The sequence below is a fragment of the Jaculus jaculus genome, chromosome 2 (assembly GCF_020740685.1).
Source record: "Jaculus jaculus isolate mJacJac1 chromosome 2, mJacJac1.mat.Y.cur, whole genome shotgun sequence".
In the NCBI taxonomy this organism is placed as follows: domain Eukaryota; kingdom Metazoa; phylum Chordata; class Mammalia; order Rodentia; family Dipodidae; genus Jaculus; species Jaculus jaculus.
Window position 1 is genome coordinate 101,814,882 of NC_059103.1, and position 18,737 is coordinate 101,833,618.

The 18,737-nt window shown below is 39.3% G+C and overlaps 1 protein-coding gene across 1 annotated transcript in view; it reads left to right on the plus strand.

The window, feature by feature from the left end:
- The window catches only part of Slc39a8 (solute carrier family 39 member 8), an 85,611-nt gene extending 81,425 nt beyond the window's left edge, over positions 1-4,186 (plus strand). The window contains exons 6-8 of the mRNA XM_004662955.2: positions 205-412; positions 576-760; positions 2,682-4,186. Coding sequence (XP_004663012.1) covers positions 205-412; positions 576-760; positions 2,682-2,831 — 543 coding nt within the window. The 3' untranslated portion in view covers positions 2,832-4,186. The remainder of the gene's footprint in view (positions 1-204; positions 413-575; positions 761-2,681) is intronic.
- Positions 4,187-18,737: the final 14,551 nt, after the last annotated feature.

Sequence of the window (18,737 nt, forward strand, 5' to 3'; positions counted from 1 at the left end):
TTAAAATATCTGTAAGTGCCTTGTTACAGGTGTGTCAACTGATTTATTTCCCTTCTCCCTGTTAGGATTTCCCATCCACTATGAAAGTGCTTCCATTCAAACAATTGGTCTCTCCCAAGACATAACCCATCTCCTACCTCTCTGTATCTCTTGGACTTTCAAGAAGTGTTGCTTATTATGTTGATTGGTTTTTCTGTTTTTCAGGATGGAAAGGCAGAATCAAGTTCATGTACCTGCTTGAAGGGCCCCAAACTGTCTGAAATTGGAACAATTGCCTGGATGATAACGCTCTGTGACGCCCTCCACAACTTCATCGATGGCTTGGCGATCGGGGCGTCCTGCACTTTGTCTCTTCTTCAGGGGCTCAGTACTTCCATAGCCATCCTGTGTGAAGAGTTTCCTCATGAGTTAGGTGAGGGACTTGCTCCTATGGCAAAGGTGTTTTCATATGGCTTTTAGCAAGCCCTGCTGCTGATGCATCAAAATGAACAAGCCACTGTTGGACACTGATGATTATCATTGATCTCATCCCCACACAGAAGCAAATACAATTCACTTGATGTTTTTTCTCCTAGGGGACTTTGTGATCCTCCTCAATGCAGGGATGAGCGCTCGGCAAGCCTTGCTGTTCAACTTCCTTTCTGCATGTTCCTGCTATGTTGGCCTAGCTTTCGGCATCTTGGTGGGCAACAATTTTGCTCCAAATATTATATTTGCACTTGCAGGAGGAATGTTCCTTTACATTTCTCTGGCAGATATGGTAAGAAGTTCAAACATTTTATTTTGTTTTAATTTAGAATTTAGACATGACTATCTTTGTTATGAATTGACAGAGGCTAGCCTCCTGCTTTCTACAATGTGTAAGACCTTCTTTGTGGTCCTTGGAAACATTCTGCCGGCTCACACTTCTGAGGAGGTTGCACTAACAGTCATTCAAGAATGACTGGCATTAGTTGCTTTATCTATGACCTACTGGATAGAGGCAAAATGAACTGTTTTGTCAAAGCAGGAGTATTTTCCTAGGAGTCTTATTGCCCTGCAGTGAATAAAATATGACTTCTATTTTAGCAGCGCCCCCCAAACATTCCCCTCATCTTTTGTGAGAATATTACATTTGAAAATACAGCTTGCTAGAGTAAATAGTATTTTGTTACTTCAACATTTTAATCAATGAAAACTCTTAATGTTAAGCTAAAACTAGTAAAATTTGGAAAAATTAAGATTTGAGACTATTTAGTTGAGTGACTATGCATTTATGGCTATGTCTTTGCTTATATGTGTGTGTGTGTGTGTGTGTGTGTGTGTGTGTGTGTGTGTGTGTATAAGAGAGAAAATATGCTGTGTATTTTCAAGTGAGTCATGAACAGCTTTCTAGAAAGAGAAAAATGTGTCAGTGCACAAAAATCGAGGAATGTCTGATTTGCATTTGGGAAGGAATGTATTACATAGAAATTCAATAACTTAACATCTTTCATCTGTATTATTAGTTCCAAATTTTAATGGTTTAGTTTTATTTGCTATTATGTGTAGACAGACCCTTGAATGAGTGAGGATTTACTTTCTTAGAACCACCACTGCCTTAATATTTTCTCCACAGAATTAATGACTTACACTGTCTTCATTCTAGATGGTTACTTTTTTTCAGTGATAGGAACAGAACCCATTAGAGTTGTTCACTTTGAAGAAATGTACTCATAATGGTGCTGTAGATGCTACAGTATTATTTTCAGAATGGGTTCATGCCATGGCTTATTTTATCCTAGTAAGAATTTTCTTCAGGAGGATCTTTCAGTTGACTGGTTTCTGGAGCTCTCTTACATGGGTTGGCACAGGGCATCACAGCATATGTAGCAAATCATATTGATGTGGTTTGAAAAGTTGGCATTTATCTATCTCCTTACATAGCCTTTCAGAAGATGTTATTGCTGAGGAATGGTAGATTTTTAAGTAAAGTACTTAGGATTTTAATTGTATTCACTGTAATGAGATCATTATCATCTTCAATCCTGGAGTCATGCATCATTTATATTAGAATCGCATGATTTTTGTAAGGACAGAGCAAATAAAAGGAAAAAAATACAGAAATGAAGAATTAAATATACAGTTACTTCAAAAATTAATTCAGTCAGCTATTATTGATATTTTTGATAGAGTTAAAAATCTTTAAGGTTGAGGGGGCTCCAGAGTGAGCAAGACAGGCACAGTCCCTGAATTAGTAGGGACTTCTGTCTAAAGGAGCAAAGCTAGAATCTAAGTAGCCAAAACAAGTCATATAGATGGCCAAATGATTGCAAATAACTTCAAAATGCTGTAAAAGGAAAGTTAGTGTATATAATGAGAGCTGATAAGAGAAATATAGTAAAATTAGGGAGGGCCAAGTGAAGTGGTTAGGAAGACTGAAGTGAAACCAGAAGGGGTGAGTCCAGTCAAACATGAGGTTCAGTGGACAATGGTATGGAGAAGAAGGGGGAAGTGGAGGAGAGGGAGATGGGAAGTAGGGATACTTTAAATGAGATCAATCCTGTCTGGCTGGGTGGAGAAGTCACTTGAATACCTTTACTCTTGTTGATGCCTGAAAGTTGCTGTCGGTCCTCATTACATAATCTCTTCAGTAACCTGTAAGTAACCATTCCACGTTTTACCACAAGATGGCAACAGTTATCTAAAAATCTGTCTTTTAGTTTCCAGAGATGAACGACATGCTGAGAGAAAAGGTAACTGGAAGGAAAACAGATTTCACCTTCTTCATGATTCAGAACGCTGGAATGTTGACCGGATTCACAGCCATTCTGCTTATTACCTTGTATGCAGGGGAAATCGAACTGGATTGATAGGCAATGGAAGATGGTGTCAACTAAGGCATTTTATAAATTAAACAAAGAAAACATCTCCAAAGGGCTCTTAAGCTTATCCTATTTAGTTAAAACATAATCTTCTTTTCAAGTATAAGTAAAGGAATCTAATGACTGGTCTCACACATGTAAGATAGGCCATTATATGTTGCTAAAAATGCTTCAGAATGTTTTTTAACTTAAGTCTGAAATACCTGGTATGTGGGATTTTGGGAAAATACCCTTTTGTTTCCCCCAAAATCTTATAAAAAAATCATCATAAAGCAAGATACATCTATTTTATAATCATGCACAGGCTCAGAGGAGAATACAGGATGGGTCACATGAGGCTTTAAAACTTGGTAGGACCAATGTCCAAGTGGTTTTCTTTCCGTTATTTTGGTGTGGTGCTTTCACGCGCAGCAGGTGCATCCAGATGTGAAGGAGAGTCAAAGCCTCCACGCACAGAGTAAAGACCTCAAGGCCTTAATGGACCCCAGAAAGCTTGCTCACAGCCCTTATCTAATTTTATATTTCAATTAGCAACATGTAGAACTCTTTTGAAAATCATTCCAAAAATCAATCAGGAAATCATTAAAGCTTGCAAGCCCTGTGAGGTTTGGGCTTGTCTTGAAGTATGAGCTCTGCCAGACTTCCCCATAGGCACGGTTTGCTTTCCTTTTTATGACACACTGTGGTTGTACCCTTAGAAATGGCAGAACAGTTTGTAAAACTGGTAACTTCATTCCAATGTACCATGCATTTGCTTTGTGACTGTGAAAAATATGTTGGTTTGGAGAAAGAAATTGAAATGTAATTTTAAGCAATCTACTTCTGAAGATGAACATAATTATTTAGCAGAGAATATTTCAATAAATGCAAAACAACAGCTGGGCTGCTTGACGTTAAAGACTGGTTAGCTAAAAAACATACGTTCCTTATGGGTGATTGAGAGCCAGTCAGAGAAGACTTCTCTTATGTTCAGTGTACTTGTTTCCATCTGGTATATCTTGGGAAAAATTCATATTGAAGATGTGCTACCTTTTATAAAAGACAGAACTTGTTTACTCTTTTAGTAGGTAGTAAAAATAAATAAAATTGCTCTAAATTGAATATCCTAACTTCAGTTCACACTCCCAAGTAACTTAAGGAAAGATGATTTGGCAGTGATGAAAATTATTGATAATTGCTTTCAGTTATCTTAGGAAGTACGTTTTCCTACAGACCAGAAAATGTTTTCATATAGTAGTAATGCAAATCTGAGAAACTTTAAACATATGTTAATGTATATTTAACTTTATGATTGACCACTTTAGAAATATTGTTTGACCAAATAGTAAACAATATTGAAACCATGTACTGTGTCATTCATTATTCATGTAATATGTCTTGAGTAAATACTATGTGCCTGGTATAATAAGGGAAATAGATAAGTAGGACATTAAAAATGTGCTAATTTCAAAGATATCTAGCAAATGTATACTAAGAGGTTTATTATTCATTTCAATGAATAGAATCTATTTTTATTATTACATTTTTTATATTCAATTTTAATAATCTTTGCCTTTTAATGCATAGGCTATACATTTTCTTTAGGAAATTATTTACAACATATATAAGGTTGTGTGTGTGGATCACCTAGGAGCTTCTTCTTGTTCTCTATGTGTTTAACTTTTTTTAAAAAATTATTTATTTATTTATTTATTTGAGAGTGACAGACACAGAGAGAAAGACAGGTAGAGGGAGAGAGAGAATGGGCGCGCCAGGGCTTCCAGCCTCTGCAAACGAACTCTAGATGCGTGTGCCCCCTTGTGCATCTGGCTAACGTGGGACCTGGGGAACCGAGCCTCGAACAGGGGTCCTTAGGCTTCACAGGCAAGTGCTTAACCGCTACGCCATCTCTCCAGCCCGTGTTTAACTTTTTTTAACCATGAAGAACATGGCAAGAGGGCAATGGGACTCAAAAAAAAAAAAAAAAAAACCCAGAAAAGAAAATTGATACTTATTGGAGGTAGAAGGCAAGCCATGATTACATTTAAATTATTCTGGCTAATGTTTTCAAGTAGGCATCACCCTGTCAAGTCAACCTGTCTTTTGCACAGTCATTCACTGTACTGGGTGGGTATTTTATACTACGCAGACTTTAAAGCTGCAACCAGGGCAAAAGAAAAAAGATTTATATGTGTTATATTATACACTTTCATTTCCTATTGCTAAACTTTAAAGAATGTATGGTAATAGCTGGCGTGTACAGAGTTCTGTATGAGATGCTACTGCACAAACCACCAGAAGTTGAGATTCACAGAGCAGGTCATTCTCCAGCATGGACTCTGCTGCCCCCGTGACCCCAGGCTGCAGCTTTGCTCTGTAGTGACTGGTTTTGTAGGATCACATGACAAAGGGCAGAGATGTCTAGTTCCAACTGAGAGTGAAGAAGTGCAAACAGATTCCTGAAATAGTCCCTATGAACTATTATTTTACTTTGCCCAGTAGCAGAAATCCAATATCAATAATAATTCATCAAAAGCCTCAAAGCTACCTCCTTGTTCTAACTCATATTTATCCTAAATTATTCTTATGAAAGTAATAATAATAATAATAATAATAATAATAATAATAATTGTCATCTACTGCAGACAGATGCTTGCATCACTTTTTGTGTCTCATTTATGTAGGTAGCATGGGAATTATTATTATTATTATTTTGTTTTTTCAAGGTAGGGTCTCATTCTAGCTCAGGCTGACCTGGAATTCACTATGTAGTCTCAGGCTGGCCTCAAACTCATAATGATCCTCCTACCTCTGCCCACAGAGTGTTGGGATTAAAGGCCTGCATCACCATGCCTGACTGAAAAATATTATTTTTCTCCCCTTCTCATACATGTTATGATTCGTGGCTGTGACCTGGTTCCCTCTTAACAAGGATAGTTGATGTTTGCCTAGTTTGTAGATCTTCTCAGTCACGGTTCATTTCTGTAGCAGCTGTAGAGTGTGGCTAACATAGGAGCTCAGTGTATGGTGTTCAGTCTGGGAATACTGTAGGTATAATGATTTCTTGAAGCCCATTAAGGCCCTAGAATTGGGTATTTCTTATCATATTTCAAAGGTCTTATTTGTTTATTTATTTCTGCGAACCAAGGGATTTTGCTATTGTGGACAAATGCCAGTGCTTGCATCACTTTTTGTGTCTGGTTTATGTTGGCAGCTTGGGAATTGAACTTTGGCCTGCAGACTTTTGCAAGCAAGTATCTTTAACAGCCTGAACATCCTTCTACTCCATTACATTTATTTAAAAAAAATATTCTTTAAATAAAAGAAATATTCTTATTTATTCATTTGTGAGCAGAGAGAGATAGAGAGGAGACATCAGCAGTAAGAATGGACATTTCAGGGCCTCCAACCACTGCAAACAAACTCTAGAGGCATGTGTCTCTTTGTACATCTAGCTTTATGTGGGTACTTGGGAACTGTACCCAGGTTGTTAGGCTTTGCAGGCCAGTATCTTATCCACTGAGCCACCTCTCCATCCCTTTGTTTTTAAGTGAGCTGTAAAAGAGGAGCCCAAACAGTATTGTGTGCATCCTCAGAGCTTATTCCTGATGGCCTGGCCAGACTGTGCTAAATACTCATCTGTTCTCGTTGCTCTGCTTGGCAGTATTTCCCTTTGGTCTCACTTAAGTTACTACCAGGAGACTGCCATGACTTTCAGACTCCTGTGCTGACAAAAGGAGCTCCACACTATGATAAATTGATTTTCTAACATCTTTGTTAGGGAAGTTTTCTCTTTTTTCTTTTTTGACATTTTCACAGGTATATATTGCTTCTTTTTCATATGCACCTCACATTACCCTTCCTTATTCCCCTCAGTCCTGTTTTATCCCTTCTTTCCACCACTTACCAGTGGCTACCCATAGAAAAGGTTGACGCCTAGTAATCATGAACTGTCGTTAGCTCCCCCAGGGAGGAGAGTGGCTTCATGAGCCATCCCCTATCCATAACAGAATATTGAGTGGCTCCATCATATAAGCAAGTAATCACAGCTGCTGTGAGATTGTGAGTGCCATGCTCTTGTCATGGATGGATGACAGAGTTTCAGAGCACTCCTCCCCATCCTTCAGCTCTTACACTCTTTCTGTAACCTCTTCTGTGATGGTCCCTGAGCCATTAAGGGATGGGAATAATATACCCATGTTAGGCAGAATGCTCATCAGTCAGTTTTAGCACTATGATCAGTTATAAGTCTGTGCATTTACCTTCTCCCATTGCTAGAATGGGCAGTTGTAGAATTGGTCTTTTATGATCAGGGCTAAGAGCAGAACTAATCTGTGTGTATATAGATAAGTATTTTTAGAAGGCAGTTTGCCAACACATCTGTTTAGAGAAAAACAGTAGCTGTTTCCTCTTAGGACTTAATGGTCTCTTCAGCCAGGAGTGGTTTTCAGTATATAGCATGTGGTACTTGTGGAGAGGATCTTGAAACCAATCATAGAATGACTGGTTAGCTCCATGATCATCATGGTGCTAGTGTACCAGGCAGACTGTCTTGTCTTGGCAGGACAGTATTGTAAAATGCAGAATCCACTGTTGGGAAATATTGTTGATGACTTAGTAAAGCTAGCCAGCAGAGAGGAAGCTTTCAGCTCTTTCTTATTGGTACTTTGCCTTCCATACAGTGGCTTGTAATACTTGTATTAGGTGGCTTTTCTGTTATCCTTGTTTCTGTATTGGATATGCATGAACCTTTTTCTCGTTCCCATTTGGTGTTTGATTATAAAGGCCATTAACTTTCTATGGCATCAGGATCAGTGATTTGACTTGTAAAATTTCAAGGAAGCAAATATAACTGTAAAACCTTGAAACTTCAAATATCATCCCACTAATTTGAAGAAACATCTCTCCATTCCCCCATGTTTTGGAATTTCTAATGGTATACTGCAACCACTGGGAATAACATGACATTATGAAGATAGTTCTACTTGTGTGCTAATGAAATTGTTAAACCTTGTAAGGCTAAAAAAATGGTAGTATTACTGTAAAGATAGGTCATTGAAAAAGAACAGGAATCTCAACATGTAAAGTTCTCTTTTACTTTCAGAGAACTGTAGACTAAAACTGGCATAAATCTTAGAAACCTAGACTATTTTTTGCCTTATAGTTATTTTACTTTATATATTTTATAACACATCATACACTATTGTCTCCTCAACTCAACTCTTGATACCCTGAGGGTACTCCTTAATGGGGTTATGGGATTCATTGTGGGGTCGTGAAGGCCTTAGTCAATCCCTGTGGGATAGCAGGGGAACCATGCCTCAGGGTAATCCTACCCACTCTTTGGCTCTTACAGTATTTCTGCCCCCTCTTCTGCAAAGTTCCCTGAGCCATGGAAAGCTTACTAGTCTCTTTTAGTGTTGAGTTCTTTGTAGCCTCTGGATTGCTGCTTGCATAGGTTTTGATTATTATAAGTGTCTGTCACCATCACCCTGAGGCTGGCTGTTAGGCCAGCAGTAAGAGCAGTCTTCATGAGGTCACTTCCTCTGCTGTTTCTTCTGGGCTCTGGCAGATGTGGTATGACTCTTGGTGGGCAGTTGTCTAGCTTCTTGTCTTATCAAGGGATATAGGCTATCCTCTATTTTCTCTACTATCTGTAAAATAAAACAGATTCTCCAGCCAAGCATAACAATTTGTGTTAAAGGGGATATGCAAAGTTGTTTCGGAGACTTGGTATGCCAGCCCACTCTTTCCATACTCTAGGATTCTGACTTGGTTTCCAGTACCAGATATGAGTTCCTTCCTACTGAGTGGGCATTGTGTCGCATTAGAAAACAGTTGGTTACTTATAGAGACTACATGTCACTACTGCCCAAGTGTGTACATCTTGTCAGGCTTGTTGATTCTGTAGTCTGCAGGGCCCCTGCTTGTTCATGCTATTGGTGCCTGTTGTCCTCCAGCAGCTCCAGTAAAGCTCTCCAGCACTATGAGGGCCAGCCAACAGGGTATCTAGTTTTCCTTTTGGTACCAGCATGATATTCTGATGTCCTATGACAGCAACCTTTGGTATCTATAGCAATAGGGTCTTTTAGCTTTGGCAGGTAATCAAGTATTTTAACATTGCCTATGTTATTTTGGAGACCTCTTGGGTCTCCTTATCCAACAGCCCACTGTGGAAGGTAACCCAAATCTGGGCCTTGGATTTACCAGTCATAGTCTGTGATTGTAACATCAAGCTTTTTCCACTTTCTATGTAGTCTGACCCTTTTGCCTTTTGTTGGTGGTTGGTCTTGTAGAATATCCATCAGAGTGAAGGTTTCCATGGAACTGTTTCTGTTTTTTTAAAATATTTAATTTATTTATATATTTGAGAAAGATAGAAAAAGAGGCAAATAGAGAGATGGAGAGAAAATGGATGCACCAGGGCCTCTTGCCACTGCAAATGAACTCATGTCTTACCCTGTCACAGGTTTTCCAGTATCATGCATGTATTCCCTCTATGGAGCAGTCCATTTAGAAAGTGGTTGTTTTCCCCATAACAGAGATGCCACTATTGCAACCATTGGCTCATTTGTCTTGGTAGCCAAAGTTCAGGCTTATAGTGTCCACTGTTGTTCACTTCCATGGATGATGCATGCAGCATAGCTTTTTCCAGCTTTCTGTTAGGTGGTCTACAGGGAGGAAATTTTCAGCTAAGCTCTAGCAAGATTTGTCAGTGACCTTGCAGCCCAAGCATGTGGCATCTTCTGCAATAGGTTATTACCACCTATTCTTGGTGGGAAGCCAAGAGTCTCTTTTTCATATCCTCACCAGCATTTATTGTCATTTGTTTTCTTGATGATAGCTATTCTGACATGAGTGAGACAGAATCTCTTTGCATTTCCCTGATGGCTAATGTGGTTTGGTTCAGGTGTCCCCCATAAACTTAGGTGTTCTGAATACTAGATTCCCAGCTGATAGAGATTTGGGAATTAACGCCTCCTGGAGGCAGTGCATTGTTGGGGGCAGGCTTATGGGTATTACAGCCAGTTTCCCCTTGCCAGTGTTGGGCACACTCTCCTGTTGCTGTTGTCCACCTTATGTGGGCCAGAGGTCGATGTACACCCTCTACTCATGCCATCATTTTCCCTTGGTATTGTGGAGCATCCCCCCTTGAGCCTGAAAGCCAAAAGAAACCTCTTTTTCCCACAAGCTGCTATTGGTTGGGTGATTTCTACCAGCAGTGTGAACCTGATTGCAATAGTAAAGTGGTACTGAGAGTGGGGTTGCTGCTGGATACCTGACTGTGTGGCTTTGGCCTTTTGGAGCTGATTTTCAAGAGGGATGTAGAAGGATTCAAAACCTTGGCCTAAGAATTACTTTGTAGTGCTGTATGTATGGCCTGATGGAGTATTCTGGACAGAGCTGCAAGACCTGAATGCAGTAAGAGCTATGGACTGTGAGTTTTGGCTTATGAGGGTGAGAAAAAGCTTTGCTTGGATTGGGCTAGCAGTTTATGTGAGAAGCTTGCTGTTATGCCTGTGTTCTCAGAAGTTGTGCAGGGCTGCTCTGTGTAGAAATGAACTGGAGTGAGCAGAGGGATACGGCACAGAAAGAAAATTTTTTGGTGGGCTGTTGTCGGTTCAGCTGCAATTGAGAGATTTCAACCTTTGAGACTGGACTAGCTGACCTGCAGTGGGGCAACAGGACGAATGTCGACTCTTTTGGAGGGGACTGAGTGTTCAAGATTTGTCCTGCTCTTCAAAGTTTGTTGTATTCCCCACTGGATTAACAAATTGGCACTCTACCTAGTATTATGTAGTATAAAAATGCAGGAAAGGAAAGGTCATTGAGTTTGCAACGTGGTCTTGTGTTTTGTAAGTGGCCATGGGCAGTGAGAAGCAGGTTTGCTGGATGCCTGCATGGACACTCCGTGGGGTCATGAGGATGAACTTTGGATTGCAGTGGAGACCCAGTGGAGATGCCAGGACCACGAGATGGCTGCTAAGGAAAGCTGCCAGCCTCGGTGAAGTTTTCCAGGACTGTGTGTAGCCTAGCTGGAGGGGTGGAATTGGAATTCCAGAGACATGTTGCTGATTAGAATTATTGGACTTGGAAACTTGTCACTGGCTAGGCTTGTTGGACTTGGAGCTACAGAGTATGGTGTTTGTCCTGTTTAAATCACATATTGCTTGAGTATTTCTTTGCTATGGCCAATGCCACCTTTTGCAGTGTAAATGTTTATTCTGTGCCATTATGCTTTTTTTTTTTTGAGGTTATTTTTTGGTATTATGGCTCAGTTAAAAGATCTTGGATTATGGTATGAACATCATTGGAATTGATAAAAACTATAGGGAATTTTAAAGTTGGATGAATGCATTGTGTTTTATAACATGTATGGTTATCAGTTTATGGAGGCCAGGACAGAATGTGGTGGTTTGATTCAGGTGTCCCCCATAAACCTTGGTGTTCTGAATGCTAGGTTCTCAGTTGATGGAGATTTGGGAATTAACTTCTCCTGGAGGCAGTGTATTGGTGGGGGTGGGCTTATGGGTATTATTGCCAGTTTCCCCTTGCCAGTGTTTGGCATACTTTCCTGTTCCTCTTGTCCACCTTATGTTGTCCAGAGGGTGATGTCCATCCTCTGCTCATGCCATCATTTTCCCTGCCGTCGTGGAGCTTCTCCTCAAGCCTGTAAGCCAAAATAAACCTCTTTTTCCCACAAGTTGCTCTTGTTTGGGTGGTTTCTACCAGTAATGTGAACCTGACTGCAACAGTTAAGGATATAAAATATTTTTAGAGGTGTTTATATGTGTTTATATGTATTTCTTCTTTTGAGAACTCTCTATTTAGTTCCTTAGACCATTTTTTAATTGGATAGTTTGATTTCTTATGATTCAGATTTTTTTCAATTTTTATTTATTTATTTGAGAGATAGAGAAAGAAAGAGAATGGGCACACCAGGATCTCCAGACACTGCAAACAAACTGAAGATGCATGTACCACCTTGTGCATCTATCTTATGTGGGTCCTGAGAAAGCAGGCCCGCACCTTAACCACTAAGCAAGCCCTCCAGCCCTATTTAGTTTTGTGGGTTCTTTGTATATCTTAGATATTAGTCTTCTGTCAACTGTATAGCTGACAATGATTTTCTCCCATTCTGTAGGTTGCCTCTTTGCTCTATTCACAGTGTCCTTTTTTGTATAAAAGCTTTGTAATTTCATGAGGTTCCAGCAGTTGATTAGTGGTTTTATTTCTTGAGCAGCTGAGGTTATATTCAGAAAGTCATTACCTATGCCAAGATATTGAAGGGTTTCCCCTACTTTTTCCTCTAGCACTTTCAGAGTTTCAGGTCTGATATTAAGGTCTTTGATCTATTTGGAATTAATTCTTATATATGGAAAGAGAGAAAAGGATCTATTTTATCCTTCTACATATCGATATTCAGTTTCCCTAGCACCATTTGTTGAAGAGGCTATCTTTTCTCCAATGAGTATTTTTGTCAAAAATCATATGGCTGTAGCTGCCTGGACTTAATCTAGGTCTTCTTTTTTTTTATTCTGAATATTTTGTCTTTATTTGTATAGTAAGCAAATTCATAAATATGGTCTTAGGTTACTTTTGAAGATAAATATGTCTTTAAAAAAGAAATGGGGGTGGGGCTAGAGAGATGGTTTAGTGGTTAAGGTGCTTGCCTACAAAGCCAAAGGACCCAGGTTTGATTACCCAGTACTCAAGTAAGCCAGATGTACAAGGTAGTACATGTATCTGGAGTGCATTTGCAGGGTTAGAGGCCCTGGCATGCCCATTCTGTCTCTCTTTTTAAACTTTTTTTCTTTTATTCTTTTCCACTGATCTACTTGTCTGTTTTTGTGCCAGGAACATGCTGTTTTTATTACTATGGCTCTATAATACAGGTTAAAATCAGGTATGCTGATACCACCAACCTTATTTTTGTTGCTCAAAATTGTTTTGGCTATTCAAGGTTTTTTGTGCTTCTAAATGAATTTTAGAATTGTTTTTATCTATGTCTAAGAATGCCATTGTAATTTTGATGGGGATTGCATTAAATATGTAGATTGCTTTGTGGAAGATTGACATTTTCACAATATTGATTCTTCTAATCCAAGAACATCAGATGTCATTTCCATTTCTGCAATTTCTTCCTTGAGTGTTTTAAAGTTTTCATTGTAGAGATCCTTCACTTCCTTGGTTAGGTTTGCTTCAAGGGACTTTATTATTATTTTTTTGATGCAGTTGTGAATGGGAGTGACTCTCTGATTTCATCCTCTGCATGTTTGTTTATATGTAGGAAGGCTAATGATTTCTGTGTTCTTATTTTGTATCCTGCTACTTATTTTGTATCCTGCTACATTGTTAAATAATAGTTTGCTGGTAGATATTTAGGGTCTTTTATGTGTGGAATCATATCATCTGCAAATTATGGTAATTTGATTTCTTCCTTTCAAATATGTATGCCTTTTATGTATGTCTCTTATTGTTATAGCTAAGACTTCCAGTACTATATTAAAGTAGGGACAGTGGAACCCTTGTTTTGTTCCTGATTTCAGTGGAAAAGTTTCAAGTTTTTTTAAATATTATGTTAGCTATAGGTTTGCCATAAATAGCCTTTATTTTTAAAATTTTTTTTGTTTTTTTAAATTTATTTATTTGAGAGAAATTAGGCATAGAGAGAAAAAGGCAGATATATAGAGAGAATGGGCGCACCAGGGCCTCCAGCCACTACAAACGAACTCCAGATGCATGCGCCCCCTTGTGCATCTGGCTAACGTAGGCCCTGGGGAATTGAACCTCAAATTGGGGTCCTTTGGCTTCACAGGCAAACACTTAACCACTAAGCAATCTCTCCAGCCCATAAATAGCCTTTATTATATTGAGATATGTTCCTTCTATTCCCAGTTTCTATAGCACTTTTGTAATGAAGGGATGTTGTATTTTGTCTAATGCCTTTTCTGCATCTATTGCATCTATTGAGATGATCATGTGATTTCTGTCTTTCAGTCCATTTATATACTATATTACATTTATTAATTTTCATATGTTGAACCATGCCTGCATCTCTGGAATAAAACCCACTTGGTCAGGGTAAATGATCTTTTTGATATGTTCTGTATTCTATTTGCCAATATTTTGTTGAGAATTTTTGTATCTATGCTCATGAGGGATATTGGTTATAATTTTCTTTCTTTGTTCTGTCTTTGCCTTCTTTTGGTATCAGGGTGGTGTTGCCTTTGTAGAAGGATTTTTCATAGAACTTCTTCCTTTACTATTTCATGGAAAAGCTTCAGAAGCATTGGTGTTAGCTCTTCCTTGAAGGTCTGGTAAAAGTCACCAGTGAATCCACCTGGGCCTGGACATTTTTCAGTTGGGAGACTTTATAACTGCTTGGATCTCTATACTTCTTATAGGTCTATTCACATGGTTCATCTCATCTTGATTTAATTTTGGTAGGTCATATAAATCAAGGAAATCATACATTTCTTTCATATACTCAGTGGAAAATATGTTCTTATAGTATGTCCTTACAGTTTTCTGAATTTCTTTGGTATCTGTTATATTGTGGCCCTTTTCATTTCTAATTTATTATTATTATTGTGGAGACATGTTTTATGTCCTAGTATATGGTATATTTTGGAGAAAGTTCCATGAGCTGCTTAGAAGAATGTATATTCAGTAGAATTAGGGTGGAATATTCTGTAGATATCTAAGTCCATTCAATCTATGATGTTGTTTAGCTCCATTGTTTCTCTGTTTATTTTATGCTTTGAGGATCTGTCTATTGATGACAGTGAGGTGTTAAAGTCTTTATTATTGTATTTAGATTAGTATATGTTATATTGTCTAGCAAATTTTGCTTTAGAAAGTTAGGATCCCTTGTTTTTGGTGCATATATGTTTAACATTGCAATATCCTTTTGTTGTATTGTTCCTTTAATGAATATGAAGTGGTCTTCTTTATCTCTGAATACTTTGTTTTGAAGCCTATTTTGTCTGAAATCAGTATAACTACTCGTGCTTCATTTGTTTGGAATGTTTTTTCCCATCCTTTCACCCTTAGATGGTATTTGTCTTTAATTGTAAGGGGGGTTTCTTGGAGACAGAAAATAGATGGGTCCAGATTTCTGATCAGGCCTGTTAAGCTGTGTCTTTTGATTGGACAGTTGAGCCCATTAACATTCAGAATTATAATTGTCATGTGTGAGTTAATCTCTATCATGTTGAATGTTTTGTGAAGTTTGACATTTTCTTTGTCTTTACATAGTTTTATGTTCATTCCAATTTTTATATTTATATTTTGTTAGTTATTTGAGTGAGAAAGAGAGAGAGAGAGAGAGAGAGAGAGAGAGAGAGAGAGAGAGAGAGAGAGAGAGAGAGAGGAGTGTATGGGCACATCACTTCAGTCTCTGTCTGTCACTGAACCCCAGACACATGCACCACCTTGTGCATCTAGCTTATGTGTGTCCTGGGGAATCAAACCCAGGTCCTTTGGTTTTGCAGTCTGCCCCTTAACTGCTAAGCAATCTCTCTAGCCCTCCATCCTATTTTTGATTGTTTCATCTTCTCTCCTTATGTGATTGTTGGTTTTTTTTTTTTTTAATGGGTATGCAGGATTACATGCAGTGCTCTCTGTAGGGCTGGCTTGGTGCTCATGTAGTTATACAGCTGGTTTGTAGGGTGAAAAGTTTTCTTTTCACCTATTATGAGGGATAATTTTGCTGGGTCTAGTAGTTATGGTTGGCAGCTGTGTTAATGTAGCTTTTGAAATACTCTGTTCCAGGATGTTCTGGTTTTAAGAGTTTCCACTCAAAAGTCTGAGGTAATTCTGATGGGCTTACCTCTGTATGTAATGAGCTATTTTTCTCTTATAACGTTCAGTATCCTCTACTTATTTTCCACGTTTAGTGTTTTGATTATTATGTGATGTGGGGTGCCTCTTCTCTGTCCTGTCTATTTGGTGTTCTGGGTAACTACTGTACTTGGATTGGTCTCTCTTTTGTAAGGTTGGGAAAATTTTCTTTAATAATTTGGTTGAAGATCTTCTATATGCCCTTGATCTTTATTTCTTTCCCTTCCTACATGACTATGATTAGAGTATTTCATCTTTTTAAGGTATCTCCAAGTTCCCTCATGTTCTGTTCACATAGGAACTTGACAATGTTTATGGAATTCTGGTCTCATTCTTCTGTCCTGTCCTTGAGTCCCAATATTCTGTCCTTAATGCTGTCTACTCTGCTGGTGAGGCTTTCCTTGGATACTTTTAGGAGGGTTATGCTATTTGTTTTCAGTTATGTTTATCTTTCACAGTTCCATGTCTTGCTTGATTTCAATTTTCATTTCTTGATTTTTACCTGTTTATTGTCTGTTGGGAGTCCATTACTGCATTTGGATATGTCCTTTTTGAGTTTGTTCCATTGGCCCATGAGCTCACTCATTTGTTGGTTCTCCTCAAATTTATTTAGCCTTCTGTTGACCTCGTTTTGATTGTCTTCAATTTCATTAAACCATCTATGGAGTGCTGTTTCCTGATTCTCTTTGGTTTTCTCCAGCTATTGATTGAGTTCTTTTTGTTACCTTCCATTTCTTTCATGCATCCTTTGAGTTCTTTTTGTTATCTTTCTTCCAATTCATTTAGCCAGCCTTTGAGTTTGAGTTTTTCTTGCTGTTTTTCTTCCATTTCCTTTAGTCATTCTTAGAGTTCCTGTTTGATTACTCTTTGGCCAGTTTCTTTCCATTCCAACATCTATTTGTTCATGGTCTCATTAAGTTCATTTAAAATATTTGCTGATGTTTCATTTTGGGCTTCTATGTCTTGGGTTTTCTCTAATCTTTCATTGGAGGCTTCCATTGAGGCACTCGGTAATCTTGGAGGGGATCCCTTCTCTGGGTGTCATGTGCTGTCTGTTTTGTGTTGTGGTCTGCTCATCATTACTGAGGATGAAGCAATAGTATTTTGTTTTTTCAGGGAGAAAGACAGAAAAAGACAGAGAGAGAGAGAAATTGGCACCACCAGGGCCTCAGCCACTGCAATTGAGCTCCAAACATCGTGTCACCTTGTGGGCATGTGCAACCTTGCACTTGCTTCACCTTTGTGCATCTGGCTTCTGTGAGATCTGGAGATGGGTCCTTAGGCTTTGCAGGCAGGCACCTTAACCACTAAGCCATCTCTCCAACCCAGTAGTAGCTTTTGTATAGTCTGGGTTGGGTGGCTTGGCTAAATTGATTTAGGTCAGAATGGTGACCGGGCTTGGCTTGCAGTTTCCCCACTTGGCCAACTCACAATGGCAGGACCTTGCTTGCAACTGAACTTCAGCTGGATCTTCCCCAACCAGGCTGCAGATGCCTCCCTCTTCATTAATTCTTTACTAAATGTAGGATAGAACCTGAAATTTGGGGTTCATAAACTCTGAGGGAACCTCTCCTGAACCCCCAAATACTGATCAACAACACGTGGGGATCTGGAGGATCCTACCTGAAGGGGAATAGGAAGCTGGGGCCTACTATTGCTACACATGTATGTAGGGTCCCCGCCACCCCACACCACCAGCGGGGAGTGGGGGGGCAGACCAGGACAGCCCAGGCCTATGCTCACTGCACAAGTTCAGGGTCCCAGCCATACTCCAGTGTCAGGGGAACCACTCCGTTTTTCTTTTTTAAACTTTGCGATATTAGAGTGAGACTTAGACTTCTAAGTTTGCTTCATATTCTAAGCTCGTTCCTAGAGATCTAGCATTGGAGTCTAAATACAATACAGTAGGAAGGAGAAATGGGGAAAAGTAAAACTTCCATATGCATGTTCTTATCCCTCATTGATAAACTTCTTCAAAAGGAAGATCCAACTACCTCTATTTATATCTCTGACCAGAATGAATCAAGATGGACCAACCTGCAAGAGAAACTAGGAGATGTTATCTGGGTGCACCACTATTAATGAAAGCAGGATCTTGTTGCTAAGAGGAAGGACGAGGAGGAAGGGGAAGAGGAGGAGGAAGAGTGGTTATTGAGTAGAATTATTCTGACATAGGAGTCTGGGAGAAACCTGGCGACCTCTCAGCTGACAGGTTTGCATCCTTAGGCTTCACAGGCAAGCACTTTAACTGCTAAGCCCTCCAGCCCGATGGAATGCATTTCTTTAATACATGTTTCCTGGGTAAAAATAGCTCTTGTCTTATGAGAAGTTTCCCCATGTAGGTGGTTACTTGAAATGCCCTATGCATTGCACACCATGAGGTATCTCAGTGACAAAACTAGGGGAAGAAGCTTCCGCATGGCTGACGGCTAGCTCCCCATTGTTCATGGCTGACACTTGATATTTTTCCTTTGAGAACCATTATATTTGTTATTGCTCTTATAATTAGGTAAGAACTTGTTAATGAATTGGGAAATGTTGATTTTAGGAGTCCTGGAAAACACGAGGGAAAGTACTTGATAGGCATCCTTTCCCTTCGTCCAGCATGCTGAATTTAACCGTGTCTTAATTTCGTTGTGTGTGCATTTTACAGAACGATGGGCATGGAAACAATCAGAGGCATAGTACTAGTGAGCTCTTTGTAAGGTGAAAAGGGGCTCAAGGCATTTCAGAATAGTTCTGTAAGGGTGCTGAGAACAGTGGTGGGCATGGCATTAAAATCATTTTCAACATCACTGGAGTCATGGGCTTCTGTTGCTTTTTCCTGATCCTCTTGACTTCTCGCCCCTCTTGGAACTGCTCCCTACTTCCTCCCAATCCAGTGCTGCAGGAGGGCCCGTTGTCCTCAGCGTCTCCCCCCCTTCTCCGTAACAATCCAGGCTAGTCTCTCAGGCTAGGCCTAGGCTGATCAGTCTGTCCCTGGAACTTTACAAAGAGAAACATAGCCAAGGTTCTTGAGCCTAACTACAAAGTTGCTAATGGTCACACCCCTGGCACAAGGACAAAGGA